This window comes from Rhinichthys klamathensis, unplaced genomic scaffold (genome assembly GCF_029890125.1).
Source record: "Rhinichthys klamathensis goyatoka isolate OS25496 unplaced genomic scaffold, OSU_Roscu_1.1 h1tg000009l_1, whole genome shotgun sequence".
NCBI lineage: Eukaryota > Metazoa > Chordata > Actinopteri > Cypriniformes > Leuciscidae > Rhinichthys > Rhinichthys klamathensis.
Genome location: NW_026606562.1, coordinates 356,627 through 383,430, shown reverse-complemented (window position 1 = coordinate 383,430; position 26,804 = coordinate 356,627). Strand labels below are relative to the sequence as shown.

The 26,804-nt window shown below is 36.5% G+C and overlaps 1 protein-coding gene across 6 annotated transcripts in view; it reads left to right on the top strand.

The window, feature by feature from the left end:
• Positions 1–1,968: 1,968 nt before the first annotated feature.
• LOC130092711 (arf-GAP with coiled-coil, ANK repeat and PH domain-containing protein 2-like) overlaps positions 1,969–26,804 on the top strand; it is a 48,256-nt gene continuing 23,420 nt past the window's right edge. For 2 of the 6 annotated variants that reach the window (XM_056260509.1, XM_056260512.1), the window contains exons 1-9: positions 1,970–2,308; positions 9,793–9,850; positions 14,044–14,163; positions 15,136–15,189; positions 16,276–16,334; positions 17,097–17,280; positions 19,501–19,545; positions 19,629–19,724; positions 23,432–23,506. In XM_056260509.1, coding sequence (XP_056116484.1) covers positions 2,256–2,308; positions 9,793–9,850; positions 14,044–14,163; positions 15,136–15,189; positions 16,276–16,334; positions 17,097–17,280; positions 19,501–19,545; positions 19,629–19,724; positions 23,432–23,506 — 744 coding nt within the window. In that variant the 5' untranslated portion in view covers positions 1,970–2,255. Of the gene's footprint in view, positions 2,309–9,792; positions 9,851–14,043; positions 14,164–15,135; positions 15,190–16,275; positions 16,335–17,096; positions 17,281–19,500; positions 19,546–19,628; positions 19,725–23,431; positions 23,507–24,394; positions 24,449–26,804 lie in introns of all 6 variants that reach the window. The other 4 variants (XM_056260510.1, XM_056260508.1, XM_056260511.1 and 1 more) reach the window with 4 other exon arrangements.

Genomic DNA, 26,804 nt, shown 5'->3' with positions numbered 1-26,804 from the left:
GTGAAAAATATGAAAGCATCTTATACTGTTATTAAAAACCCATTCACACCAACAATGATAACTGCAAGGATGCATAAATTAGCGTTCAAACCAACGGACGACGACGTTATCTGTATTAAAATTATAATGTCTTAAATGCTCACGCTTCTGATTGGCTGTCGATGTTTTATCGTTTATCATGCGGTGTGACTTTAACTATCCTCACAGAATTACAACGATTATCGCTAGATATCGTCCTTGTGTTAATGACCCTTAAAGGGATAGTTCACCCAAAAACGAAAACTCTGTCGTCATTTACTCTCCCTCAAACCTGTACGAGTTTCTTTCTTCTGCTGGACACAAAAGAAGATATTTTGATGAATGTTAGTAAGCAAACAGTTGACGGACCCCATTGACTTCCATTGTATTTTCTTTTCCTACTGTGGAAGTGTCAATGGCTACCGTCAACTGTTTGACTGCCGACATTTATCAAAATATCTTCTTTTGTGTTCAACAGAAGAAAGAAACTCATGCAGGTTTGGTGAGTAAATGACGACAATTTTCATTTTTTGGTGAACTATCCCTTTAAATGCAGTGCGTACTTACAATAATCAGCGCGTTATCCTCTGTTTACGCACGTTAAAATGGTTATCGTTATAGTTATTATATCTTTCCTGGTGTGAACGGATCTTTAGACCTACACTGACAGAGCCCACCACATAATATTGATTTTACAGTAGTAACAATAATTAAAGTAACTATTTCGGCAAAAAATATAGTTGCCATTGTGATTTTAAGTTTTCTCAGAGTTTCCACTTGTGCATGACTCGGCTCAAACTAAATGTATGTCAGAAATAGACCATTAGATGGCAGTATTTCACAATAAATACATATAAGCAACGAAGACAAACTTGATCCATACAGTAAAATAACTGGAAAGAATGGAAAGTTTTAAAACAATAGGCTACATATAAAAACAAATACAAATAAAGCATTTGCGAGATCGATGCACATCAATTATTTTAAAGATGTTTGTCTTTTCACTTTGAGTAAAAGTGGGTGTGACTGTGAACCTTTTCCTCAAACGTGGATCCTGGAGAGCTTTGATAAGTTTCCCGAAACCAAAGTCAGTGTCTTTACTTAGCGAATATCACAAGCATATATGCCTATATGATATCGAGATAATCTGAAGCATAATCTTTAATGCTGCGAGGAAATTGTGTATTATGTGGTGGAGTGTGTCAGAGAGGACTTGGAAGGAGGGGGAGTAAGGATTGAATTCGTTGGCCTGTTTCTGGCTGTGTCTCAAATTGGCAAATATTACTTACTTGGGTTTTCTGAGACTCAGCGTGGTCTTCCTCTAGATGGCGCTCTTCGGCTCAAACAACCCAATCTGCCATTGAGCCGCATGACATCTCAAGACTGTTTTGGTCTCACTGAACACATATGTGTGCACTAAAAAGCATAATTATGTAAGTATACAACATTCAAGGATTGACACCTGACATAAAGATAGATGAAAATCCGCCCCACAATCTTTAAAGAAAAATAGTATCCACTCATTGCAAACGACTGTGATTGGTCTATCCCGACCAGCACTGAGAAAAGTAACAGCTACCACGTGACATCGTTGATCGCTGAATTGTATGAAAAAATTATACTGAGAAAATCTAATTTGTACGGAATTGCACATCGAAACGTGGATTATATAATAATAATAATAATCATTATATGTTATAATTAAATATGCTGTGAACGTTTTCAGCCGTTTTCCCTATAACGACACGCCCTCTCTATAACGCCCCGCCCTACAAAGTAACCAATCCAATCCAATGTCAGAGCCCGTAGTGATTGACAGGCAAAGCGCTTTCTGATTGGCTAAAAATAAGCCCCGCCTTTTATGTAATCGACCGTTACATACGAATTGTCATTCTACTGAATTATTCCGTTTCTTTTCTTCAGGGCGAAACTCATGGGCAAATATGCAGTCTAGATAGGCAGCGCACTTGGTTTTTAGGACACTGCCTGTCTTTGCTCTTCATTTACACCCATCAGCTCAGTCCACTCGCTAATTCTGGAGGAACTACACCTTTTAAAAATCATTTCTAGCGCTTCACGTCCAACTGACACGAGCATATCGGACTTTGTCGCTCATATGTGGAGTACATTTGGGAATCTTGAGTGATTTGAGCAGAAGTTTGAGCTCTTATTGGTTTTACAGGAGCTAATGTTAGCCTGCTAGCTCTTAATCTGTTTATTAACCTCATCAAATCAACATGAAGATCACTGTGGATTTTGAGGAATGTCTCAAGGACTCTCCTAGATTCAGGTGAGAAAGACCTTTCAATTTACTCTCATTTAGTATTCATGATTTGTTTGGTTTGTGTGTGTGTGTTTTAAAAATTTATTTTAGTTGAAAGTATTTGTGACTTTAGATTTAAACTATAAAATACAACGTAAACATAACTTACACTTAAAGAGTAACGTTAAACGTATTTATTTAACGTTAGACTGGTGATATTTTATGCTGTCAATGGCTGATTTGATCATACATGTCTTCTTGGGTGTCTCAGATTTGATCTTGTAAATTATTTGAGTTTACAGTCATGAAGTGGATAGACAACGTAAACATTAACATATTTACATTATGAAATGAAATTAACGACTTGTCAGCTTTGGCTCTTTGAGCAAGACATTTAAAGAGACAGTTCAACCAAAATAAAAAATGAATATTATGAATGAAAATAATAAAAATACAATAATTTATTTGCTTTCAAGTTGCTCAACCTGTTATTTTCTTTTGTGGGAAACAAAAAGATATGTTTAATGTCTTTTTTCCCCATCTAATACAAGCCAAGCGGATGGGGACTGGAGCTGTCAAGGTCTAAAAACGTCAAAAAGCACATAAGAAACAGTCCATTTAACATGTGTGTATCACAAAAGTATGATTCAGTGTTTCAGAGGACTTGAAATATAGTACACAAGTTATATCGGCAACTTTTGATACTTTCATTGTGCTTTTTTGTTGTTTTTCTGAACTTGACGGCCTTGAGAGTCTTTATTCACTGTCATTGTATGGAAAAGAGCATATACTCCCCCACATACTTTGGAAAGACATGAGGATTAGAAAAACAGTATTTAATTTTAGCCTCTATTCCAGAAACGCTAAACCTGTCTCAACAGAACTCGGCTAAATGACTAAGCTAATTACTAAACCATAAGTCCTGATATCTAGTCTAGCTGGAGTGAGTCTCTCTGTAGGTGCTGAAGGGTTATTATTTCTGCTTTCTGCCTCTTCTTCTCCCCCTCCTCTCTCATAACAACATCCGCTCAGAAATAAGGAGCAGATGTTCATGAGGAAAAACATGGAAAACGTTGGACATTTTAATTTCAGCATTTTTGGCAGAGTTTAAGCTGGAAGGGTTTGAAACCACTCGTCGGTTGCTGTGAATGATCCTTATTCTTACGCAAAGTGACAAAGAAGTTCATCAACCACTCATGTTTACATGTTCTGAAGAAACTGTGCTTGCCAATGTAAAACCTGCTCTTTTTCTTCAATCTCTTACTGAAATGGTTTCTCTGTAGAGACTGTGATCATACAGGAGAAAATCCCCAAAGTTATGAATTGTTATAACACGGATTGCATCATTTTCATGGTGTAAAAGTGATAATATAGCTTTATCTTCACCTATCCATGATCTGAAGGTTATCTTGAAGGGACAGAAGTCATTATTTCTCACAGTACAGTTGGAAAGGTTTCCTCCACGGGCAGATTTTCCACTAATCTTTCCATTTCGCGGTTTATCTTGGCATTGTAAGAACGATAAATAAAAATGGGCCTCGTGAAAGGCCTCTTTGCGCCTGTTTTCATTATGTGTTGAGTGCTGGCTTTACATGTTTCGTTTGCAAATTGATATGCATAGGCGAGGTGTTGTTCTGTTTTTAGCAAATGCATTTCACTTCAGCATTTCAACTTCTCTCTTCATCTTAGACCGAATAAGCCGTTTGTGTAGCGCTGCGATAAACCACTGAACTTACGAAGCAAACAAAATAACTTTAATTGTAATCTAGATGTCTCTTTGATTGTTTCAAGAACAGATTTAAAGACACGTGGATTTGCTCAGATGTTTGTTTAAGCAATCTCAAGGCAACGTAACTATAGTTAGCCGGGTTTGTAAAGGCAACAAATGTGTGCTATTGGTTTTCTAAGCAGATTTGCAATTTTACGTGGTGGATAATGCGGGCAAACTACTATATGATACACTAATCTGCAGATATAGAGACTTGTGGGTGGACTCTTTTGACTCGAATCAGGAAGCAACTATAAAGCAGTGAACCATAAAACTCTAGGAACTGCATAAAGCACTAGTTAAAATGAGTTAAATTGTCAGGGTGGTGAAACTCCTAATCATAAATAACATGTATTATTATTTCTTTAAAAAAAGGTAATGAGCATTGAAGCAGTCTTGTTAAAATATTATGAAAATAGAGAGACAAGAGACAAGATGAATATGACCCATGTAGACCTCCATGACTGTGTGTCAAGGAAGGTCAATAAGTCTCTTAAAATATTACATAATTTGACTTTTTTATGAAAAGACAAGGTTGGTTTAGGTTGTAAAACGTCATGTGGTACAACTTCCCAAAAAACGTAATGATATTTATGAATAAATGATTAATATTTTATAAAAGTACATAGAAATATATTTATATATAAAAGTATAATGACAATATGTTATTACTTTTTGTTTGGTTATATCACATTAACTTTTCTTTAAATGTAATTACACTTTTTTTCCGATTTATCGTCGCTGTCCAGTGGAAACCTCAAATCTGCATATTTTCTCCTTTTTATTCTTTTTTTCCATAAATCATCACTACTGGAACCCTTTACGTCTGTCTGTGGGTTTTGCTCATTTTTCACAAATAAAACTGACCAGAGTGATCATAATTGTGTGCTTATACTCACTTGGTTGATGTCTAGTTAAGAAATTATATAATATAAAGCCACTAAATCAATATCAACACAGTGTTTAATTCTTTAAAAAAAACTTTTTTTTTTCCATTTCCTGAAAAGTATTTCAAAAGAGGTTTTCACCCAACAGTGTTTGTCAAAACCGCATGAAACCAACATTTTCCTCTTTATCTTGGCCACTCTCATTTGTCAATGTCACTATAGTGTTGTTAGTATTGTGTCAGCTTTTGATTGACTCGCCTTTTAGAGTTTACAAGGTGCAGATCTTTTTGATTTATCTTAACTTTTTTAAGAGTTGGCAAGGATCTGCCTACAAAATTCCCTCCATGTAATCTCATTATGTGGTGTTATTGGTTTTCTAAAAACAATCCGAGGTTTACCTCATTGGGAACTCCCCTCCCCCTCTGTTTCATCCCAGATTATTTCCCAACAATTGCAGGAAGAGTTCCACAACAGAGGGGCCGGCCCGAGCGCCACAGCGGGAGATATACACCCCAGCCTTAAAGCGTCCATCCCAGATTCCCAATGAGGAAGTTCTAATGATTTCCCATTTGTAGAGATTTCCCATGGTTCTCAGAGACTGGCGTTGAGCCAACTATAGACTCGTCTTGAGATCCTTCATTACCTCTTGGTAGAAAGACAGCATTTCCATTCTAAACATCTTTGATTTGAATCTTTGAAGGTGGCCTTTATTCCTCCATTGAATCCAGCTGGATAAACAAACCCTCGTCCACTCTTTAGGAATAGTCCTGCTTGTCGTGATGAATGTAGAGATGTAGAGGTCTGATGTGGTTTCCTGCTCCTGGGTTGTTTAGTCCTCTACATTGGCTCTTGGTCTTTGATGTTGGTTCTTTTATTAATGTGGTCGTCCATCACTGATGAGGATATTATCCAGACACCAAACAACCCAATGATACCCATCACGAACACTTCTAGGTCATGTAGGCCACTGGAAAATCAAAAGGAAGACACAAGAAACTTCACTTTGCACAAAAGAAAACAGATGTTTTACTCTTACTTTAAAATGCTATGCTATATTGTCAAAACAATGCAGGGAAATCACTATCCAGAGTTTTACGATTTACAATTAAATTCATGTCACAACATTATAACTGATGTAATGGAAGACTATAATATGGATAACTACTTGTTTTAAAATATGATTAAAAAACTAAAAGTAGCCTATGTTGTTTGAGGAAAATATGAATTTTATTATTGACTTTCACTATGAAGCAAAACCAATTAAAACACAATAGAAAGGTAAACAAATAAATGCATCAGATAACAAGGCAAGGTTAGTAGTACAGTGTAAAATATCATCATATTATTGGTGTCTAGCCAAATAATCAAATTCAAAACCAGTAAAAAGACTAATTGTGATCAGATTATGATTGAAATCGAGTTTTCTTTTAATTTTTTCACTTCTAATTTCTGTTTGTATCCCTTGTTGTGGAAATGTTATGTAAAGTTTCTTCAGTTCGGTTTGGGACTCATTTAAGTTACTTTGTATTGGACGGTTCTGTTGGTGTCGTGGCATTTGGTGGGCGACGGGCTAACATCTGGGCAGGTAGTTAATCCCGATGGAGCCAGATGTGTGATGTGTTATTGAATGTGAGCGCTTCTGCCGCACCTTCCCCCTCTCATTACTCACACAGTCTCTGGATCGGCTCCAGGTTTGAGTCTGAGGCAATGGCCTAGATTTCATTAGCAGCAGCCCCACTTCACTCGTGTCAGCACTTTTCCCAACAGCCTGCTCCAGCCACAATTGTTTTGGGAAAATCTCTAGGACGAAAATGAGGAGCAGACGTTTTGTCAGGAAGATGTGCTTCAGAATTGTTACTCTACTGATGAACTATGTCCGAGAGCTCTTTATCATGACAAGACTGTTGTAGATAGCCAACAGCATGAAGACAACTGTTTAAAATAGATTACATACACAAGTCATGGTGTCTTCGGGGTTTAGTTTAGGTCGCTGTGTGGGATTATAAAGAACAGAGGTGATGTTCTTGGGCCTCGTGTGTACAGTATTGCGTGGGTTTTTCCAACTTATAAAACTGTACCCTACCTTTAGATTTTGTTTATGTCCCATCATGTCTGCTTCTAGAAATAACCTACTTACATAATGTATTATTTGCCTAAATTACCAACATTTTCAAGCATTTTAAGCCAAGTTGACTGGGAAAAAATGTCCCAATTATCCCGAATTAACCTAAAAGATCATATTCCAAAATCAGGGTGAAAATGAATTTGTGTCCATTTAGGTTACAAAACATTGCTAACATGGCATAACTAGTATGTAGTTATCATCAGAAATGACAAAAGTACTCACTTCCCGTACTCAAGTACAAGTACCTACATATTCTGGTAAAAGTAGAAGTGCTGATTTGACTTCTTTACTCAAGTAAAAGTAACAAAGTACAGGCTTGGAAATTTTCTTAAAGTGTGAAAGTAAAAGTAGCCTTGTGAATGATAACCATGTTTTATGCAAAGCCACCTTGACCACACAAATGTTACTAGAGTGCAAGCTGAGAAACTTAAGTGGATATGGAAAAAAGGTTCTTTATATAACATTGCCTACATTTTAAATGGATGTCTGTCTGCCAATATTTCGATTCTGACTGAGCAAGATAAAAATTAACTCTAAAGAGGAGCATTTTGCTGAATATTTGCACCATATTACATATTCATTAGCCTATACTTTTTAATGTTCTTCAATATTTAATGCATGTTTGAACAAATCTGCCAAGTTTTTATGACAGCCACCGTTTAAATGTTTATATTTCATATAACTTTATTATTATAAAAATAAATAAGTGCAATTTAAGTGTTTGTATACAAATCAGTTAATTTTCACCTTCAATATTATAGTAGGCTAATGAAGCCAATAGGCTACAACTGACTCCCATAGTTTACAGCGATTGGTTTTCCTTGAGAAAATTGGCCATATATTGTACCTGATATCCAAAACAATCAATATTGAATCGAATTGTGAAATGTGTGTCAATACCCACCAGCCCTACTGCATAGCCTCAAGAGACGCGCTGATGATGTGTGAGTGATGTCGCAGGCGTGCGGAGGTATATGTTGACAGGCTGGCAGGATATCGGCCCGAATGCAATGATCGGAAGAACATTTAATTTTTTGGTCCTGAGACTTCCACATATGATATACAGGTGCAACTCGAAAAATTAGAGTATTGTGCAAAAGTTAATTTATTTCAGTAATTCACCTTAAATGGTGAAACTAATATATTAGTAGACTCATTACATGCAAAGTGAGATATCTCAAGCTTTTATTTGTTATAATTGTGATGAAAACCCCATATTCAAAATTAGAATATTACATGAAATCAATATAAAAAAGGATTTTAAATACAGAAATGTCGGCCCTCTGATCATGTATGTTCTCAGGACTTGGTTTGGGCCCCTTTTGCATTAATTACAGCCTCAATGCGAGCGTGGCATGTATGCTATCAGCAAAATATTATAATCTTTTGAGTTTCACCTACATGTTTTAATATTTAGACCACTTATTATTGATTTCTATTAGGATGTGAAGAGAGTTTCTTTCGACCAGTATAAGAAAAAGTGTTTATGAAAAAAAGTACCTACCCTATCTTTGAGTCATTACTCATATCTGTGTGAAAGTTCACGTCACACCAAACGCCATGGGCTCTTGCGTAACTCTTCATCGGCGTCACACCTGGCTTGACGTGTCTCGAAGTTTGAATGAGATTGGACAATCAGAAAGCCAGCGGTTGTGGAAGTTCATCAAACCGCATTCATGAACATGTGCTTCTGTTGCTCTTATTGGGATTTTGAAGGTTTTCTTTGGTAATCAGTTATGAGAGGTATTTTGTCAAATGATTTCTCTAAAAATATCAATATTAAGAACACATTGTTGTCTCCTCCTCCTACTGACGATCAGCATCCAGGACCTCAACTATACATTTGGGAGTGTTTTCAGAGATGTTTTTCTCCAAGGCATGTTTTCCTCGTGCTTATTCAGGAATTTAGATTGACTGAAACATCTCTGCAATGAAGTCACATGGAAATGTGAACAGAAAAACAGCTGCTGAGGCGAGCGAAACCGCACAGATCATGTCATCCGCAGTTTAGCTGTGGTCAGGACAAAATCATGTCAAGTCAACTTTACACAATATAGCGCTTGCTTTATTCAGAGCAGCTTCACACTAATAAACAGGAAAATAACAATACATTATGTAAACTTTATCAAATATTACACAAATTCTGCTCAAGTCTGTTCAGTGTAGTGTAACTTGTATCTAACTTTGAAAATATTAGCTTGACGGTAAACACAAATGACAAGCTAACAGGCTAGCATAATGCTAACGACACTGTGTGCTAGCTAAAGCAGTTTACATAAAAAAGCAAGCAACGTTAGATTCATTTAATAGATAATATCAGATATATGATAATAATGAAGTTGTATTCAGCTATTTAAACAACGAAGGGGTAGTTGAATAAAAGAGATTGAAAACAAAGCTAGGCAGAGTTACAATTGCAGACAGGAACCAGAAGAAGCTGTTTTAGATCAAACTAGAGCTGTGTGTTCATTGAAGTGAGCCGATGTGTACATATTGCATTCATTTATTGGCTAATCAGCTAAACCGGACGGTTTCCTTTAGCTGGTGGCCATTCTGTTTTCATGCTAATATGCCTAGGGATCATCTTTAACATTATTGTAGCATTTAGTTTGGTCCTGACGGTCACTTATAATGTTAGTCGTGGGCTGTTTGTGCTTCTGTACCTTTAAGACAGTTTAGCCTGGCCTGTGCCATTTCTGATATGACTGAAGTTTTGTTCTGTCCTCAACAGGGCGACGATCGAGGAGGTGGAGGGAGATGTCTGTGAGCTGGAGTCCAAACTAGACAAGGTATTCCTCAGAGTAGTGCTCAGCTGATGCCAGCGAACATGACCTGCGTTTCCTACACAATTGAGTTGGGAACCTCTTGTAAAAATGCTTTGCGATGGTACGAGGACCATCTTTTGCTTTAATGTGATCCGCACTCAAACTGGCATGAAGGAAACCTGATGAACCGGCACGATGTGGACAAATCCGTTCTAATGTCCGAACATCAGTCTAGCTTGCTTCCGCCACAGAATAAAACATTTAAAAAGATAATTACAACTCTTTTCCTCAGAATTGCAAGTTTATATCTCACAATTCTGACTTTATAACATGCAATTGCGACTTTATATCATGTAATTCTGACTTTTTATCTCCCAATTGCGTGTTTTAAAGTCAGAATTGCGAGAAATAATCACAATTCTGAGGAAAAACCTCAGAATTGCAAGTTTATGTCTCACAATTCTGACTTTATAACACAATTGCGAGTTAATATCACACAATTCTGACTTTATAACACAATTCTGACATTATATCACACAATTCTGACTTTATATCACACAATTCTGACTTTATATCACGCAATTCTGACTTTATAACACAATTGCGAGTTAATATCACACAATTCTGACTTTTTTTCTCCCAATTGCGTGTTTTAAAGTCAGAATTGCGAGAAATAATCACAATTCTGAGGAAAAACCTCAGAATTGCAAGTTTATGTCTCACAATTCTGACTTTATAACACAATTGCGAGTTTATATCACACAATTCTGACTTTATATCACACAATTCTGACTTTATAACATGCATTTGTGACTTTATATCTCCCAATTGGAAGTTATAAAGTCGCAATTGCGTGATATAAAGTCAGAATTGCGTGATATAAAGTCAGAATTGTGTTATAAAGTCAGAATTGTGTGATATTAACTCGCAATTGTGTTATAAAGTCAGAATTGCGTGATATAAAGTCAGAATTGTGTGTTATAATGTCAGAATTGTGTGTTATAAAGTCAGAATTGTGAGTTATAAAGTCAGAATTGCGAGAAATAATCACAATTCTGAGGAAAAACCTCAGAATTGCAAGTTTATGTCTCACAATTGCGAGTTGATATCACACAATTCTGACTTTATAACTCACAATTGCGACTTTATAACACACAATTCTGACTTTATAACACAATTGCGAGTTTATATCACACAATTCTGACTTTATAACACAATTGCGAGTTAATATCACACAATTCTGACTTTATAACACAATTCTGACATTATAACACAATTGCGAGTTTATATCACACAATTCTGACTTTATATCACACAATTCTGACTTTATAACATGCATTTGTGACTTTATATCTCCCAATTGCAAGTTGATATCACACAATTCTGACTTTATAACACAATTGCGACTTTATTTCACGCAATTCTGAGATAAAAAGTCAGAATTGTGAAATTAAAAAGTCGCAATTACCTTTTTTTTTATATATTTATTTTTCTGTGGCGGAGACAAGCCTCCATAGTCTAGTGCTAGATTGGATCTGAGGAGAAAAGAAACAGCATGTCAGTATTAAATGTTGGCTGTAAGCGAGAGGCTCTCTCCTGCTGCAGTCCCTGTCGAGCGCTGTGAAAGCAGGATCCGGGACCGGGAGCGAGCGCTCAGATATCAGACCCACCCAGCGCCGCTCGGCCGAGTGACTCAGGCCGCTCACTTCCTCTCTCTCTCTCTCTCTGAGGAAGGATACGAGCTCTGGAGGAGGAGCTGATGCCCAAGCTTTTCTTACAGTCAACACTAATGTGTTATTTTCATATTTTGACAAACGCAATTTCTGTTTTATAGGTTTATCAACTATAATCCGGACAAATTATACAAACACTGCCGTTCAAAATTTGGGATCGGTACGATTTTTAATGTTTTAAAAATCTCTAATTAAAATAAAAGTCTCTTCAGCTCACCAAGGCTGCATTTATTTGATGAACAATACGGGGAAATAGGATGATTTGATGATCAAGAAACGTTTAGTATTATTATTATCAATGTTGAAGTTATGTTAATTTTTTTTCAGGATTCTTTGATCCTTTGATGTTGTTTTTGTCGTCACGTTGTTTTGTGTTTTTTGTCATTATGTTGTTTTGTTATGTTGTTTTATTGTTTTGTTTTTGTTGTTTTGCTTTGTTTTTGTCGTAATGTTTTATTGTATTTTTTTATTGTCACATTTTGTCATTGTGTTTAGTTTTTTAGTTTTTGTTTTGTCGTTGTGTTTAATTGTTTAGTTTTTGTTTTGTCGTTGTGTTTAATTGTTTAGTTTTTGTTTTGTCGTTGTTTAATTGTTTAGTTTTTGTTTTGTCGTTGTGTTTAGTTGTTTAGTTTTTGTTTTGTCGTTGTGTTTAGTTGTTTAGTTTTTGTTTTGTCGTTGTGTTTAGTTGTTTAGTTTTTGTTTTGTCGTTGTGTTTAGTTGTTTAGTTTTTGTTTGTCGTTGTGTTTAATTGTTTAGTTTTTGTTTTGTCGTTGTGTTTAGTTGTTTAGTTTTTGTTTTGTCGTTGTGTTTAGTTGTTTAGTTTTTGTTTGTCGTTGTGTTTAGTTGTTTAGTTTTTGTTTTGTCGTTGTGTTTAGTTGTTTAGTTTTTGTTTGTCGTTGTGTTTAGTTGTTTAGTTTTTGTTTTGTCGTTGTGTTTAGTTGTTTAGTTTTTGTTTGTCGTTGTGTTTAGTTGTTTAGTTTTTGTTTTGTCGTTGTGTTTAGTTTTTTAGTTTTTGTTTTGTCGTTGTGTTTAGTTGTTTAGTTTTTGTTTGTCGTTGTGTTTAGTTGTTTAGTTTTTGTTTGTCGTTGTGTTTAGTTGTTTAGTTTTTGTTTTGTCGTTGTGTTTAGTTGTTTAGTTTTTGTTTGTCGTTGTGTTTAGTTGTTTAGTTTTTGTTTTGTCGTTGTGTTTAGTTGTTTAGTTTTTGTTTTGTCGTTGTGTTTAGTTGTTTAGTTTTTGTTTGTCGTTGTGTTTAGTTGTTTAGTTTTTGTTTTGTCGTTGTGTTTAGTTGTTTAGTTTTTGTTTGTCGTTGTGTTTAATTGTTTAGTTTTTGTTTTGTCGTTGTGTTTAGTTGTTTAGTTTTTGTTTGTCGTTGTGTTTAGTTGTTTAGTTTTTGTTTTGTCGTTGTGTTTAGTTGTTTAGTTTTTGTTTGTCGTTGTGTTTAGTTGTTTAGTTTTTGTTTTGTCGTTGTGTTTAGTTGTTTAGTTTTTGTTTGTCGTTGTGTTTAGTTGTTTAGTTTTTGTTTTGTCGTTGTGTTTAGTTGTTTAGTTTTTGTTTGTCGTTGTGTTTAATTGTTTAGTTTTTGTTTTGTCGTTGTGTTTAGTTGTTTAGTTTTTGTTTGTCGTTGTGTTTAGTTGTTTAGTTTTTGTTTTGTCGTTGTGTTTAGTTGTTTAGTTTTTGTTTGTCGTTGTGTTTAGTTGTTTAGTTTTTGTTTGTCGTTGTGTTTAGTTGTTTAGTTTTTGTTTGTCGTTGTGTTTAGTTGTTTAGTTTTTGTTTTGTCGTTGTGTTTAGTTGTTTAGTTTTTGTTTGTCGTTGTGTTTAGTTGTTTAGTTTTTGTTTGTCGTTGTGTTTAGTTGTTTAATTTTTGTTTTGTCGTTGTGTTTAGTTGTTTAGTTTTTGTTTTGTCGTTGTGTTTAGTTGTTTAGTTTTTGTTTGTCGTTGTGTTTAGTTGTTTAGTTTTTGTTTTGTCGTTGTGTTTAGTTGTTTAGTTTTTGTTTTGTCGTTGTGTTTAGTTGTTTAGTTTTTGTTTTGTCGTTGTGTTTAGTTGTTTAGTTTTTGTTTGTCGTTGTGTTTAATTGTTTAGTTTTTGTTTGTCGTTGTGTTTAGTTGTTTAGTTTTTGTTTTGTCGTTGTGTTTAGTTGTTTAGTTTTTGTTTTGTCGTTGTGTTTAGTTGTTTAGTTTTTGTTTGTCGTTGTGTTTAGTTTTTTAGTTTTTGTTTTGTCGTTGTGTTTAGTTGTTTAGTTTTTGTGTCTTGTTTTGTGTTTTGTTGTTGTTGTTTTTTGACCAATAACAAAAAAGTACAAAAATAAAGCACCAACCAGTTCAATCTGGCTTGTTTTACAGTTTGCCAGGCAAAAGTCTAACGAATCCCAAATACCTTTAATCTTATATTTGTATATTTCTATACTATAAATGTATATTTTATATTCATTTTTACTATATATATTTCAATATCAATGTACATATTTGTGTCTCCTCCGTGTGTAGCTGGTGAAACTCTGCATCGGGATGATAGACGCTGGAAAGGCGTACAACACGGCCAACAAGCAGTTTGTGAACGGGATTCGGGAGTTAGCACAGCAGTCCGCCAAAGATGATGTCATTGAGGTGAGTGCGTAACAGCCAATCAGTGGCTTTCAGAGTCAGAAACACCCGGAGCCGGACGCATGAACGCGTCCCCGGAGCAAACGCCTCGAGAGTTTCCCTGCCCGTCCGGTTTGATTTCAAGACTGCGCTTTATTTACGGGTCATTGAAAGCATTTTTAGTTTGTGCTCTCATACAAACATTGGCTGCAAGCCAGCATCCCTAGTCTCTGCAGATCTACTTTCCTGCTGCTTTGAAATGTCCATTGTGAACGATCCATTGTACGATAAAAACATACCAGTCTATTTCCTTGTGCATGTAGCCTAGGTAAATACCAGTGTGTGTGTGTGTGTGTGTGTGTGTGTTTTTGTATTGCCTCTACAATTCCATCATTAAGGGTCAACAAACCTCCAGCAACATGTACAAGATATTCATGAAATGCATCTCTTTTTTTTTTCTCTTTTTTTGGGGGGATATTATTTACCGGTACCATCCTTTTGTTTGACTATCAGTTATGCCCCCCCAAAAATAAAAAAACACACGATAAATGGGGCTGTGTGTTTGTGTGTGTGTGTATATATATATATATATATATATAGAAAAATAAAAAACACACGTTAAAATTATATAGCATTCATACATCATTATAGTATTTGTTGTACTGCTTTTATACTGACTAATGATGCATTACTGTATAACAGTACAGTATAATATATTTACTGTCAGATTTTTTTATGTAAAACATGAAATACAAAAAGTCAAATTGAGAACTTCTAGGGAAAACATGGCGAATATGATGGTATTATGAATACATTTTTAAGCTAACCTTTTTTTTTATTATTATTTACTTCATTTTATTTTGAGGTAAACATTTAGTGTTTTGTTTTGTGTACCTCGGACCCAGTTCTGCGGGATTCTGCGTGGTGTTTTGTGCAGTTGTGATGAATAACCCGAGTGTTTGTGTTCTTGTATGTTTGCTGGTGATCTCTCCACAGTCCAGTCTCACCACGTTTGCAGAGAATCTTCAAGAGATGATCAACTACCACACGGTGAGACAATCTGGGCGGAGAGCGTCTGCCCTATTGCATTATTGTTTATGACTTCTTCTTCTCTTTCTCGAAATGCGAAGCTTGAATGTGCTGAGATGAGGATTTTGACATCAGGAGAACACTAGACATGCGACAGCAGTCTGCAACTGTTGCGGTCACACTACTGATTCAGTTATGAGCTGTCTGTAACCGTTATAAACGAGTGTTTTTAGAAGTTATCTTTAATCTTCAAACTGATTCTTCATTATTTTCACCTAAAACTGACCATGGAAGACAGCGATTTATGATCACGCCTGCAATAGCGCCCCTTGTGGCAACGCGTTATGTCCTGTGAAGTCAGGCTTGTGCCTCGCGTTCACGTTCTTGTGCCTTTTTTATTCCTATAATATAAAGGATCATTCTGTGATCTTCATGGCTGGACAGTGCTGGTGTGTGTGTTAGACTGGGACTCTGAGTCAGTGCTGAGGTCAGCTGACTTGTGGTTAAAGTCCTCATGAGTTTGAACTAAGCACATGATCTCTGAAGCACAAATGCAGCCATGACACGCTTGATCCGGTTGGCACTGGCTTCGAATGTCTCTAAACACACACAATTTATGCCTTTAAAGTTGAAATATGCCAAAAAATATGTGATAAAAGTATACTTTGAATTGGTTGCTCACTGTGTTAAAAACCTTACAAAGACGTACTAACATATATGACTTTATTTTTAGAGCCATTTTTTTGGAAATGTGCTTGTAGTTCATATATTAAATATTGATGTGACGATAGCAGTTGCTTTGATATTAACGTGCTACGAAAAAACATATTTGGTTTTCTTTGTAAAAGACTGAATGTGTTATGCAAAAACAACAAACACTTGATGAATTGTTTGTAATTCTTTTAATACTTTGACAACCTTTATTTTTTAAACATTTATTTCATAATTTAATGGCATAATTTATGATATATTTAAAAGACTGTAAGCTGTATTTGCTGCATTACAGTAATGAGAACCTGGAAAGAAAATAAGGGGGTTTGTAATGAAAATAATGACAGGCTTAATTTTTTTATGGTGATTTATTATTGCATTTTGTACTTTTTGCAGATTTTATTTGACCAAGCGCAGCGATCCATCAAATCTCAACTCCTGGCGTTTGTGCGAGAGTGAGTATCACCGTTGGCGTATCATTTTACATGATTCTAATCTCTTAATCATTACTTAAGTTATTAATATATATATATATATATATATATATATTTTAATTAGCAGTTGACTGTTTTTTTCTTAAGCTGATGCCAAAATCTAGAGTAATGAGTTATTTATATACTAAATACTAAATTTAGTTGATTCTATGGTTTTGTGAAAATTAAATTATGAATAAAATGTAATATTTGCATACACATATCGGACAATGTAATTTTTTTTTTTTTTTTTTTTTATTCAACAAGGACTAAATTGGCCAAAATACTTTTACATTGTTACAAAAAAGTATTCGTCAAATAAATGGTGATTTTTGAACTTTCTATTCATTAAATAATCCTGAAAACAAAGTATCAGTTTCCACATAAATATGAAGCAGCACAACTGGTTTCAGCATTGATAATAATCATAAATGTTTCCTGAGCATCAGATCCTCATATTAGAGTGATTTCTGAAGGATCATGTGACACTGAAGACTGGAGTAATGATGCTGAAATACAGCTTTGATCACAGGATTAAATTACACTTTAACATGTATTCTCATAGATGTGATAATATTTCACAATTTTACTGTTATTATTGTATTTGTAATCAAATGCATTTGCACCTCCGGGTCCAGTGTGAGTGCAGACTGTGACCCTCTGCATGTGCCAGACTCACTCCTGGTGTGGGTTATACTGGCGATCGCTGAGTGCACATGTAAGGACTGGTGTTTCTGTGCGCAGGGACCTTCGGAAGTTTAAAGAAGCTAAGAAACAGTTTGACAAAGTGAGCGAGGAGAAAGACACAGCGCTGTCCAAAAATGCCCAGGCGCCCCGGAACAAACCGCACGAGGTGGAGGAGGCCACCAACATCCTCATCGCCACGCGCAAGTGTTTCCGGCACATCGTCCTGGACTACGTGCTGCAGGTGAGAGACCTCACACACACACACACACACACACACACGATGCAGATCTGTGTTGATCCATCACCGTAGTGTTTACTGCCTACATGCAGTTTTTAACAGTTGACATTTTTTACAATAAAACAAAATGAAATACAAAAAACAGTTTACCAAAAATGTGTATGTTATTTATTTATTAGTTTTTAGGTCTGCTTTTTTTATTTGTTTTGTCAGACTTTTTTAAGCTGAACTTTTTAGTTAAATTAAATTAATTTTAGTTTTGGTTTTGTTTATAGATAAAACAAAATTGCTTTATTTAGTGTTTTGTTATCTACCACTTTTCAAAGCAAAACAGACTTTGACAAAATACAAAATGGAGGGAAAATATGGACATTTTTAAGCTAATATTTGTTGTATTTTATTATTATTATTATTTTTTTTGCCAGACTTCATTTTTTTAAGCTACACTTTTTACAATTGTATTTAATTTATTTACCCCATTTTTTGTTTTTAGGTAAACATTTTTTGCCTTTTAGTTTTTTTGTTTTGTGGTGTTTTATTTTCTTTTCTTTTGTGTTTTGTTTTCTTTTGTTTTGTGGGGTTTGTTTTTAGTTTTTTTAGTTTTGTTTTTGTGTTTTGTTTTATTTTGTGTGTTTTGTTTTTTGTTTTGTTTTATTGTGTGTAGTGTTTTGTTTTTGTTTAGTTTTATTTTGTGTGTTTTGTTTTATGTTTTTTGTTTTCACTGTATTTTGATGGCCCCTTAGCACCTTCTGTTGACTATAAGTACTGTATCGTTGCATCTACATGTCTATGAACTCTCATTAGAGTGTTAGTAGAGTATTAGTAGACTGGTACGGTTAGGGTTAGAATAAGTTTGTAGTTGCAAAGCTACTTATAGTCAACAGAATGATCAAAAGGGACCATCAAAATAAAGTGAAACCTGTTTTGTACGAGCTGCTTTTCAAAGCAAACAGACTTATGAGTTTTGTCTGGTGGACGATAAGACTTTATACATAATTATATACCATATTTTCTACTCATACTAGTCTAGTTGGTCATTTTTTGTTATATTCTGCAAAGGTTTTTTGTAGTCTTGAATCTTTGCGGCCCCTGTATAAACTCCGCTAATTCCCTCCACCTTTGTACAAATTCTTGTGCCATTACAGCATAGTCACAAAACAAACACATAAATATCATATTAATAATAATACAGGTTTACTGGAGATCATAGTGTGTATGGGTTTGCGTGGTATAATGAAATCAGCTTGTGGAGTAAAGCAGTGTTTGAAAGAGAAAGCAACTTGATCGGTTGATGTTACACAATACATCTGTTCCCTGACGGCCCTTCCTGTGTTCTGCAGTGACCACACATGCTCAGTTTAGATGGTTCCCCTTCACAGGGTCAGGCTCGTATCTCAACTACCGCAGGTTGACCTTTCTCTGAGAGCGATGTGCATCCGCCTGGAAACTGCAGTAAATCCCTCCAGCGAGGGCTTTTAACGGGCTTGTTTTGTCAGTGCGGAGAGAAGAGCGCCACCTGGTGGCACAGAGAGAGAACGCCGTGTTTCTGTTGAGAAAGAATAAAGGATGTGCAGTTTAGGACTTCAGGAAGCAGATGTCTTACATTTAATAGTAATGTGTCATTCTTGAAGCTGTGGTTGTTGCCGGTGTGCACTTTTACAGTTTTTGTTTTTGTTTGTCGTGTAATATTTAATATTTTTGCCGTGGCCGAAATTGCATATATTGTAGTCACTGAATATTTCAGAGTAAAACATGTAAAGTGACACGTCACCAAACATTACCAAATGTAAAAAAAAAAATATATATATATAAATATATTAAACAATTATAAAAGACAAAATCAAAAACATCAATTTTTGTCAGTAATTTTGTTGACAATATTAACACTTCCCTTCTGTGGGAAATCCCCAATTCTTTTGTTGGCCTCATGTCTTTATTGTTTTACTTTTGTTTTGAAAACTTGATGCCAATAAAAACTACCTGTTTTTTAAGTAGGGAATTTTTAGGTAACACTTTATTTTAATGTGACGTAGTTCCTACATGCACTTACTATAGTAATAACAGTACATTATGCTTTATTACAAGTAACTAACCCTAAACCAAACCCTAACCGTAACTCTATCATGTGGTAAATTAATATTACTCAGTACTTATTTGAGTATGTACAATGTAACAATGGCACCGTAAAATAAAGTATAACCTTTCTTCATTTCTTTATTTCAGATTAATGTGCTCCAGTCGAAGAGGCGATCAGAAATCCTCAAATCGGTACAGTATTCGCACTCATGATGTGTGTCTGCAGATGATCGTGTGTGTGTGAGCTGTTGCTGAAACTCTTGTGTGTTGCACAGATGCTGTCGTTCATGTACGCCCACCTGACCTTCTTCCACCAGGGCTATGATCTGTTCAGTGAACTACAACCCCTTATGAAGCACCTGACTGGACAGGTACATCATGCATCTGTCATCTATCCGTCTGTCTGTACTATCCATACATATATCCATACTAAACATACATGCCTATTGGGGTGTAACGATACACAAATACGTATTGAACCGTTCGGTACGAGGCTTTCGGTTCGGTTTTCGGTACGCATTTTTGAACCGAACGGTTCGTTGGACCATTTTTCCTGCCGACCAAAATTTCGTTATTTCAAATGTAGGCGCGTCGTGCGTGGTAAGCACGCTCATAATGTAAGAGAGGCTGGTGTGACCACAACATTGCCCAACATCAATTGGCAAATGTAATGTAAGCGGAACGAAACCACTCGTTATTGTGTGGTTGATGGACAGTTTATCAGTTTGGACCAATGCAGCGCGAGCCGATCTTGATCATCAGCACCGTTACTACACAGCCAAATCCAGTGAAGAAAACATTTGAGTTCGCCACTGAAGTAATAACATCGCTGCGAGATCTAGTGAGAAACATTCACATTTCTACGTTATTAACGGATCAAACAGCGCTGACGTGGAAACCAGGAAGAAACATTGTGCCATGAATGAACTATCCAGTGTCCACAGATCAGCACATTCACCATGAGTTTACTGTAGTTACTCTACTAACTGTAGCCATGGGAGTGTGGCAGGAATAGTCGGCTATAATGCTTTCAAGTAACATCACGTCGGTTTAATTTTTTGACATTATGAATACAATTGCTGCCCTCAAATGTTAATCTGAACTAAAATAAACCTTTGTTTATAACTACTACAATATTACATTTCATTTTGTCCAAGGAGCTGTTTTGTTTTATAAGCTCCTAAGAAAAGTCAAGTATAGCTCCATCATTGCTCAAAGTTAAAACATATCATACTTTATGATGTTAGTTTTAATAAAAATATAATAAAAAAAATTAAATCAAGGAAATTTCTCTGGCATTTCTTTCTTTTCGCTGTATCCGAAACGTACCGAACCGAACTGTGAATTTTGTGAACCGTTACACCCCTAATGCCCATACATACTATCCATAAATACTAGACAAACTTCCATACACGCATGTCTGTCTATCTATCTATCTATCTATCTATCTATCTATCTATCTATCTATCTGTCTGTCTGTCTGTCTGTCTGTCTGTCTGTCTGTCTGTCTGTCTGTCTGTCTGTCTGTCTGTCTGTCTGTCTGTCTGTCTGTCTGTCTGTCTGTCTGTCTGTCTGTCTGTCTGTCTGTCTGTCTGTCTGTCTGTCTGTCTGTCTGTCTGTCTGTCTGTCTGTCTGTGTCTGTCTGTCTGTCTGTGTCTGTCTGTCTGTCTCAAACCAGTGTTTTCACTTTCACCCCGGTGTGATGAGGAGCGCGTGAATCCTTGTTTGCTGTGGGCAGGGATGAGATGGGCTTCTTGAGATTTGTGATTGGCTGTTGTTACACTGGAAACAGGAACTTGAACTGGGTGATTACAGGGTTTTCCCAGTCTGGGAGTTAAATTGAGTCTGTATGAGGCCGTTTAGATCAGAGTGGACGTGAGTTACACAGCACAAGGCTATCAGGGTTAGTGTCGGACATCATGAAGCTCGAGAGCGTGGAGCGCTTCTGTCGAGAGGTCTGGAGGAGCTGCACTCAGGTGTGTGTGTGTCTGGATATTCTCATCTCAGTCTAGACACATCTGCTCTTTTTTACTTATTTTTCACATTCTAGGAAATAACAAAAATGGAAGTAGGGGAATTATACAGTGACCCAAAATATGGAAAACAAAAAGTAAACTACATGATTATAATACTAATGGCGTGTTTTATAAGTGTCAGTGAGTATTTTTTTATCATTTGTTGATGCTGTACTGAAATATGGAGATGGAACCTTTCTATTGATGGATCTGGAGTTATTATGTACATTTACAATATGCATTTTCATAATGAAACAATAGCATCATCGTTGTATAGCTTTCAGTCACATTGCTTTAATGCAGCTCATGGTTGATTCATGCTCACAGGATTGGTCAGGTGGTCAGTCTCTGTCAAACACCTATCGAGAGTGGAAACTTTATGACTGCGACGGAGAAAAACATTTCCCATCTGATATTATCAGCGCTGCATCTGCCCGCCTCTTTCCTGGCGGATCAAAACAAAGCGCTCGCCCGAAATACCACACGTGACGTGGATCCATGCATGATACTGGGTGATGGATGATCGCTTGCTGGATCTGAGCAGATAAAGAGTGCTAAGATCCCATTACAGGTCACTTCCTGTCATCCACTTCCCCTATAGAAAAGACACACAGTGGTGTTTTCTAGAGCAGGTTTCGCTTGGGGTTAGCGATTTGAACCCTTACACTTTGCTAGTTCCTAAATGTTGACAAGTTTTTGCATGCACAAAATTAAAAGCAAGTAATTTGAACGTGTTCCTGATAATAACCATGAGCCTCTTTATCAGATCACCAAGAGAATAATTATAAAATTGATTAAAATAAGCAAGTAAAATAATTATAATTCTTCATGCTTCCTACTCTTTTTAATCACTGAATTTACGTGTCTTTTCCAGTCATTCGTGATCTACTAGATAACGATTTTTAACACCCATAAAATGTTTTAGAGTTTAACATACGGTAGTTATAAAAATGTATATTAATTATAAATCTGTCGATGGAGTTTACATGTCTAGAAAGCACACTTTTTAAATTAGACTTCCTCATACTGTATATCCAAGTTATCCAATAATTCGGGTTATTCAAAAGAAACAAACAGTTGTCATAGGGAATTAATTAAAATAAGAAAAATCTGAATTTCTTGGTATTTTAAATCATGAGGCCCCCTGGTTGAGAACCACACACACACACACACATATATATATATATATATATATATCTCCAAAAGGCTTTTTAGTTTTCATCCGTGATTCTCAACCAGGGGTAATATTAATAAATTGCTCGCTATTAGTATATAGCATGTAAATATTTGGAGGTTTATCTGACGAGTGAGTCACTGAATTGGTTAGTAGTTTTATTTTCCATAAATTTCACATTTATTTTATTTTTTAATACTTTCTACACGAGTCTTCACAGATGCTCTATGTGATCTTCTGCGGATCTGATGAGGCAGTTGGATAGGAAGTGAATGCTAATCTGTGGAAAATAAACTGTGAAATCAGTCTGAAGTCACCAGTTTTACACGCATCAGTTGTAGAGGTAGTTATACGTGATAATAGTAGTATCCAACAATATATAAAGACAGCTTAGAAGAGCAGTGTAGTGGGATATTCCCTTTAGAGGCAATGAGTGTAGATTTGGCCATTGGAAAGGTTATGAATGTCTATGTTTTACAGTTAAGCTGTGTGTAGTGCCGGTGCAGCAGTGCATTGTTACATCATCATCATCATCATCAGAATATGGGAAAATAATGAGGCAAGAGTGGTCTTCCATGCAGATGTAGGAAACCAGACCATCTTTACACCACATGACTTCGTGTTTAAAGTGGCTTCTCATGGGCAGCCATGCGTCTAATTCCAGCTTTATGTAGTTCAGTAGCGTTGTGTGAAGGCGGTGTCTCACTCTGTGCCTTGAAACTATTCTGTTTAACACATGAAAACATTCTTTGCCTTATAGACTGTTTTTAATCGAGCAGAATCTCTAAAGTGGAATATGCACCTGCATATCCAACTCTGACTCCTCATTTCTCTTCCTGTTTTAGCGCATAAGAATATCGGTTTTCATTTTTGAATGTCTGTCTTTCAGCTGGATCAGCTGGTTATGGATTCGGCCAAAGAGAGGAAGGATATGGAGACGAAACACTCAACTATTCAACAGAAGGTACAAGAGCTTCTCCAAACACCTCAGATCTCACACAATACAGGGCCAATCAGAAAATAGTTGTTTAACCAATGAGAACTAGCAACACAATCATGTTGTTGATGCATTTTGAAACAGAACATCCTTCTCTTCTCTTCTCTTCTTTCTTTGGGTTTAGAAATGGTTTAAAGTACGGTACACAAAGCAAAGCTTTTGCCTGATATCCTGTCCTCGGGTATATGAATAAACACTCAAAGTAATAAAGCTGCTGTTTTTACAGTAGAGCTGTTCATCTTTCGGTATTACCACGAGCATGATGGGAGATTTGAACTGAATCCTCACACATGGCATGTGTAAGTGCGTTCTGGGTAGTTGTTGGGTCATCAGGATATGAAAATCTCAATACCAATTCCACTATAGTTTCATTATTCCTCTATCAGTTTCATTACCAGAGCAATTTAAAAACTTTTTGCCAATGGAAGTCCCTCATAAAATTTTCTCAAAAAAAGTCTTGCCACGTGGATTTCGATATTGGGTTCAGTTTTCACCACATTGGCCTTTAGAAGCAACTTGGTTTGGAGTTTCATGCTTCTCTACAGTATGGACCTACTTTTCTTGTGAAGGTTTTACCTAAATGTTGCTAATGTGACTGCGCCTTAAGATGCACTAAGCTCAATTAAAGTGTATCAGAATTGGAAAAAAAATGAAAAATGCCATTTTTAATGTCTATATTTTTACGAGATTTATAGATTTACGTCATTTACGACCTGAAGGTTCTTATGTTCATCTATCATGCCATATTGCTCATGCCACAATCCAGCGTGACCTTGATCTCATGTCAAGTGTGACTCGATCTCTCTATATTTGTTTTCCTCCCCTCTCTCTCTCTCATATCCGCTGTATCAGCAGTTGTTAACGTGCTCTCTCTTCTTTTCTGACTGCTCATATGAGGCCACACTGCAGGTGAGTCTGTCCCCTCTGTCTTCTCCTTCTGAATGCTGCATGAATCGTGTTACTTGCGTCAATTATGGTTATTAGACATGTGGTTTTACTTCAGTAGCTCATGTTATCAAATACAAGTATTATTTTATCAAAAAAAAATTTATTTAATGCTAGGGCTGTCAATAGACTCACATTTTAGTCGCGATTAATCGCACCAATTTGTGCGATTAGTCGCGATTAATCGCGTACTCCTCTTGGAATTAAGCAGACATCATTTATCTTGTTTAACGCGTTATTTTGTTATTTATCTGCTATACCCAGCAAGATCAGATTAAAACATTACAGAACAAAACTTTCCAGAATTCAGTGTACAGTGCAACAGCAAAGAGCTTGTTTACGTTTTAGACATGTCAAGTTGTGATACTGAACACGGATCCATTCAGAATTACTAAACACAGCAACATACACATGACCGATCAAACCATTATCCTGAATGTGTGTCTGGAAACGACCATAAGTGCGATGTGTGATCATCAGTGCGTCGAGAGGTTTGTTTGTGCATCTGTAATAACGGACTCGCGCGTGCTTACTGTACGACTCCTGTACGCCACTGCAATGGACTTTACCTTGATTTCAATCCTCATCCATCAAAACCTTTGCTCTATCCAGCAGAGAAACGTAGTGTGTGTGTATCATCTGGCCATACAGCGGTGTGTGAGGTCTCGTGCTCTTCAGAAACACCACAGAATATGACGAGCTTGTGTTTTGAAGCGAAACACACACTGAATGAATAATTCACTGATAACACAGTGTGAGCCTCTATTCTCTCTGCCATCTCTGATGTATAAGCCTGGTTTGCTTTACATTAGCGCTGTTTTGGACTGATTGTTTGAATGGGTTCGCTTAACCCTCAGGTGCTCTTCGGTCATTTCTGACCGAAAAATTTCTGTTTTAAATTTTTAAAAATCACAGCTTCATCGGAATGTTACGAAACTTGGTGACTTTTATGGCATTGGGTATGTGAACACACAAAAAAATTGAGGTCATGATCCGAGCATGCTAAGTGGTCGTAAAAAAAAATAGTCACACTTGTGCTCTTCGGTCAAAAATGACCGACCATAGGAAATGAATGGGAAATTGACAAAAACACAAAAACTTTAAGAATTTTTGTGTGTACAATCTACAAATTGGCCACGATGCAGAAAAAAAGTGCTCAACAATGAAGGGGTGACACTCTAAAACACCAAGAGTGCAAAACAGACACACTCACTCACACACACACACACACACACTTTTTATACACATACACACCAATGAATTGACCGACCATAGGAAATGAATGGGAAATTGACAAACACAAATTCTCTACAAATTGGCCACAATGCAGAAAAAACATCAATAGTGAAAAACATAACATAATTAATAATTTTAATTAATATATATATATATATATATATACACTCACCGGCCACTTTATTAGGTACCCCATGCTAGTAACGGGTTGGACCCCCTTTTGCCTTCAGAACTGCCTCAATTCTTCGTGGCATAGATTCAACAAGGTGCTGGAAGCATTCCTCAGGGAGTTTGGTCCATATTGACATGATGGCATCACACAGTTGCCGCAGATTTGTCGGCTGCACATCCATGATGCGAATCTCCCGTTCCGCCACATCCCAAAGATGCTCTATTGGGTTGAGATCTGGTGACTGTGGAGGCCATTTTAGTACAGTGAACTCATTGTCATGTTCAAGAAACCAATTTGAAATGATTCGAGCTTTGTGACATGGTGGAAGTAGCCATCAGAGGATGGGTACATGGTGGCCATAAAGGGATGGACATGGTCAGAAACAATGCTCAGGTAGGCCGTGGCATTTAAACGATGCCCAATTGGCACTAAGGGGCCTAAAGTGTGCCAGGAAAACATCCCCCACACCATTACACCACCACCACCAGCCTGCACAGTGGTAACAAGGCATGATGGTTCCATGTTCTCATTCTGTTTACGCCAAATTCTGACTCTAACATCTGAATGTCTCAACAGAAATCGAGACTCATCAGACCAGGCAACATTTTTCCAGTCTTCAACTGTTCAATTTTGGTGAGCTCTTGCAAATTGTAGCCTCTTTTTCCTATTTGTAGTGGAGATGAGTGGTACCCGGTGGGGTCTTCTGCTGTTGTAGCCCATCCGCCTCAAGGTTGTGCGTGTTGTGGCTTCACAAATTCTTTGCTGCATACCTCGGTTGTAACGAGTGGTTATTTCAGTCACTGTTGCCCTTCTATCAGCTCGAACCAGTCTGGCCATTCTCCTCTGACCTCTGGCATCAACAAGGCATTTCCGCCCACAGAACTGCCGCTCACTGGATGTTTTTTCTTTTTC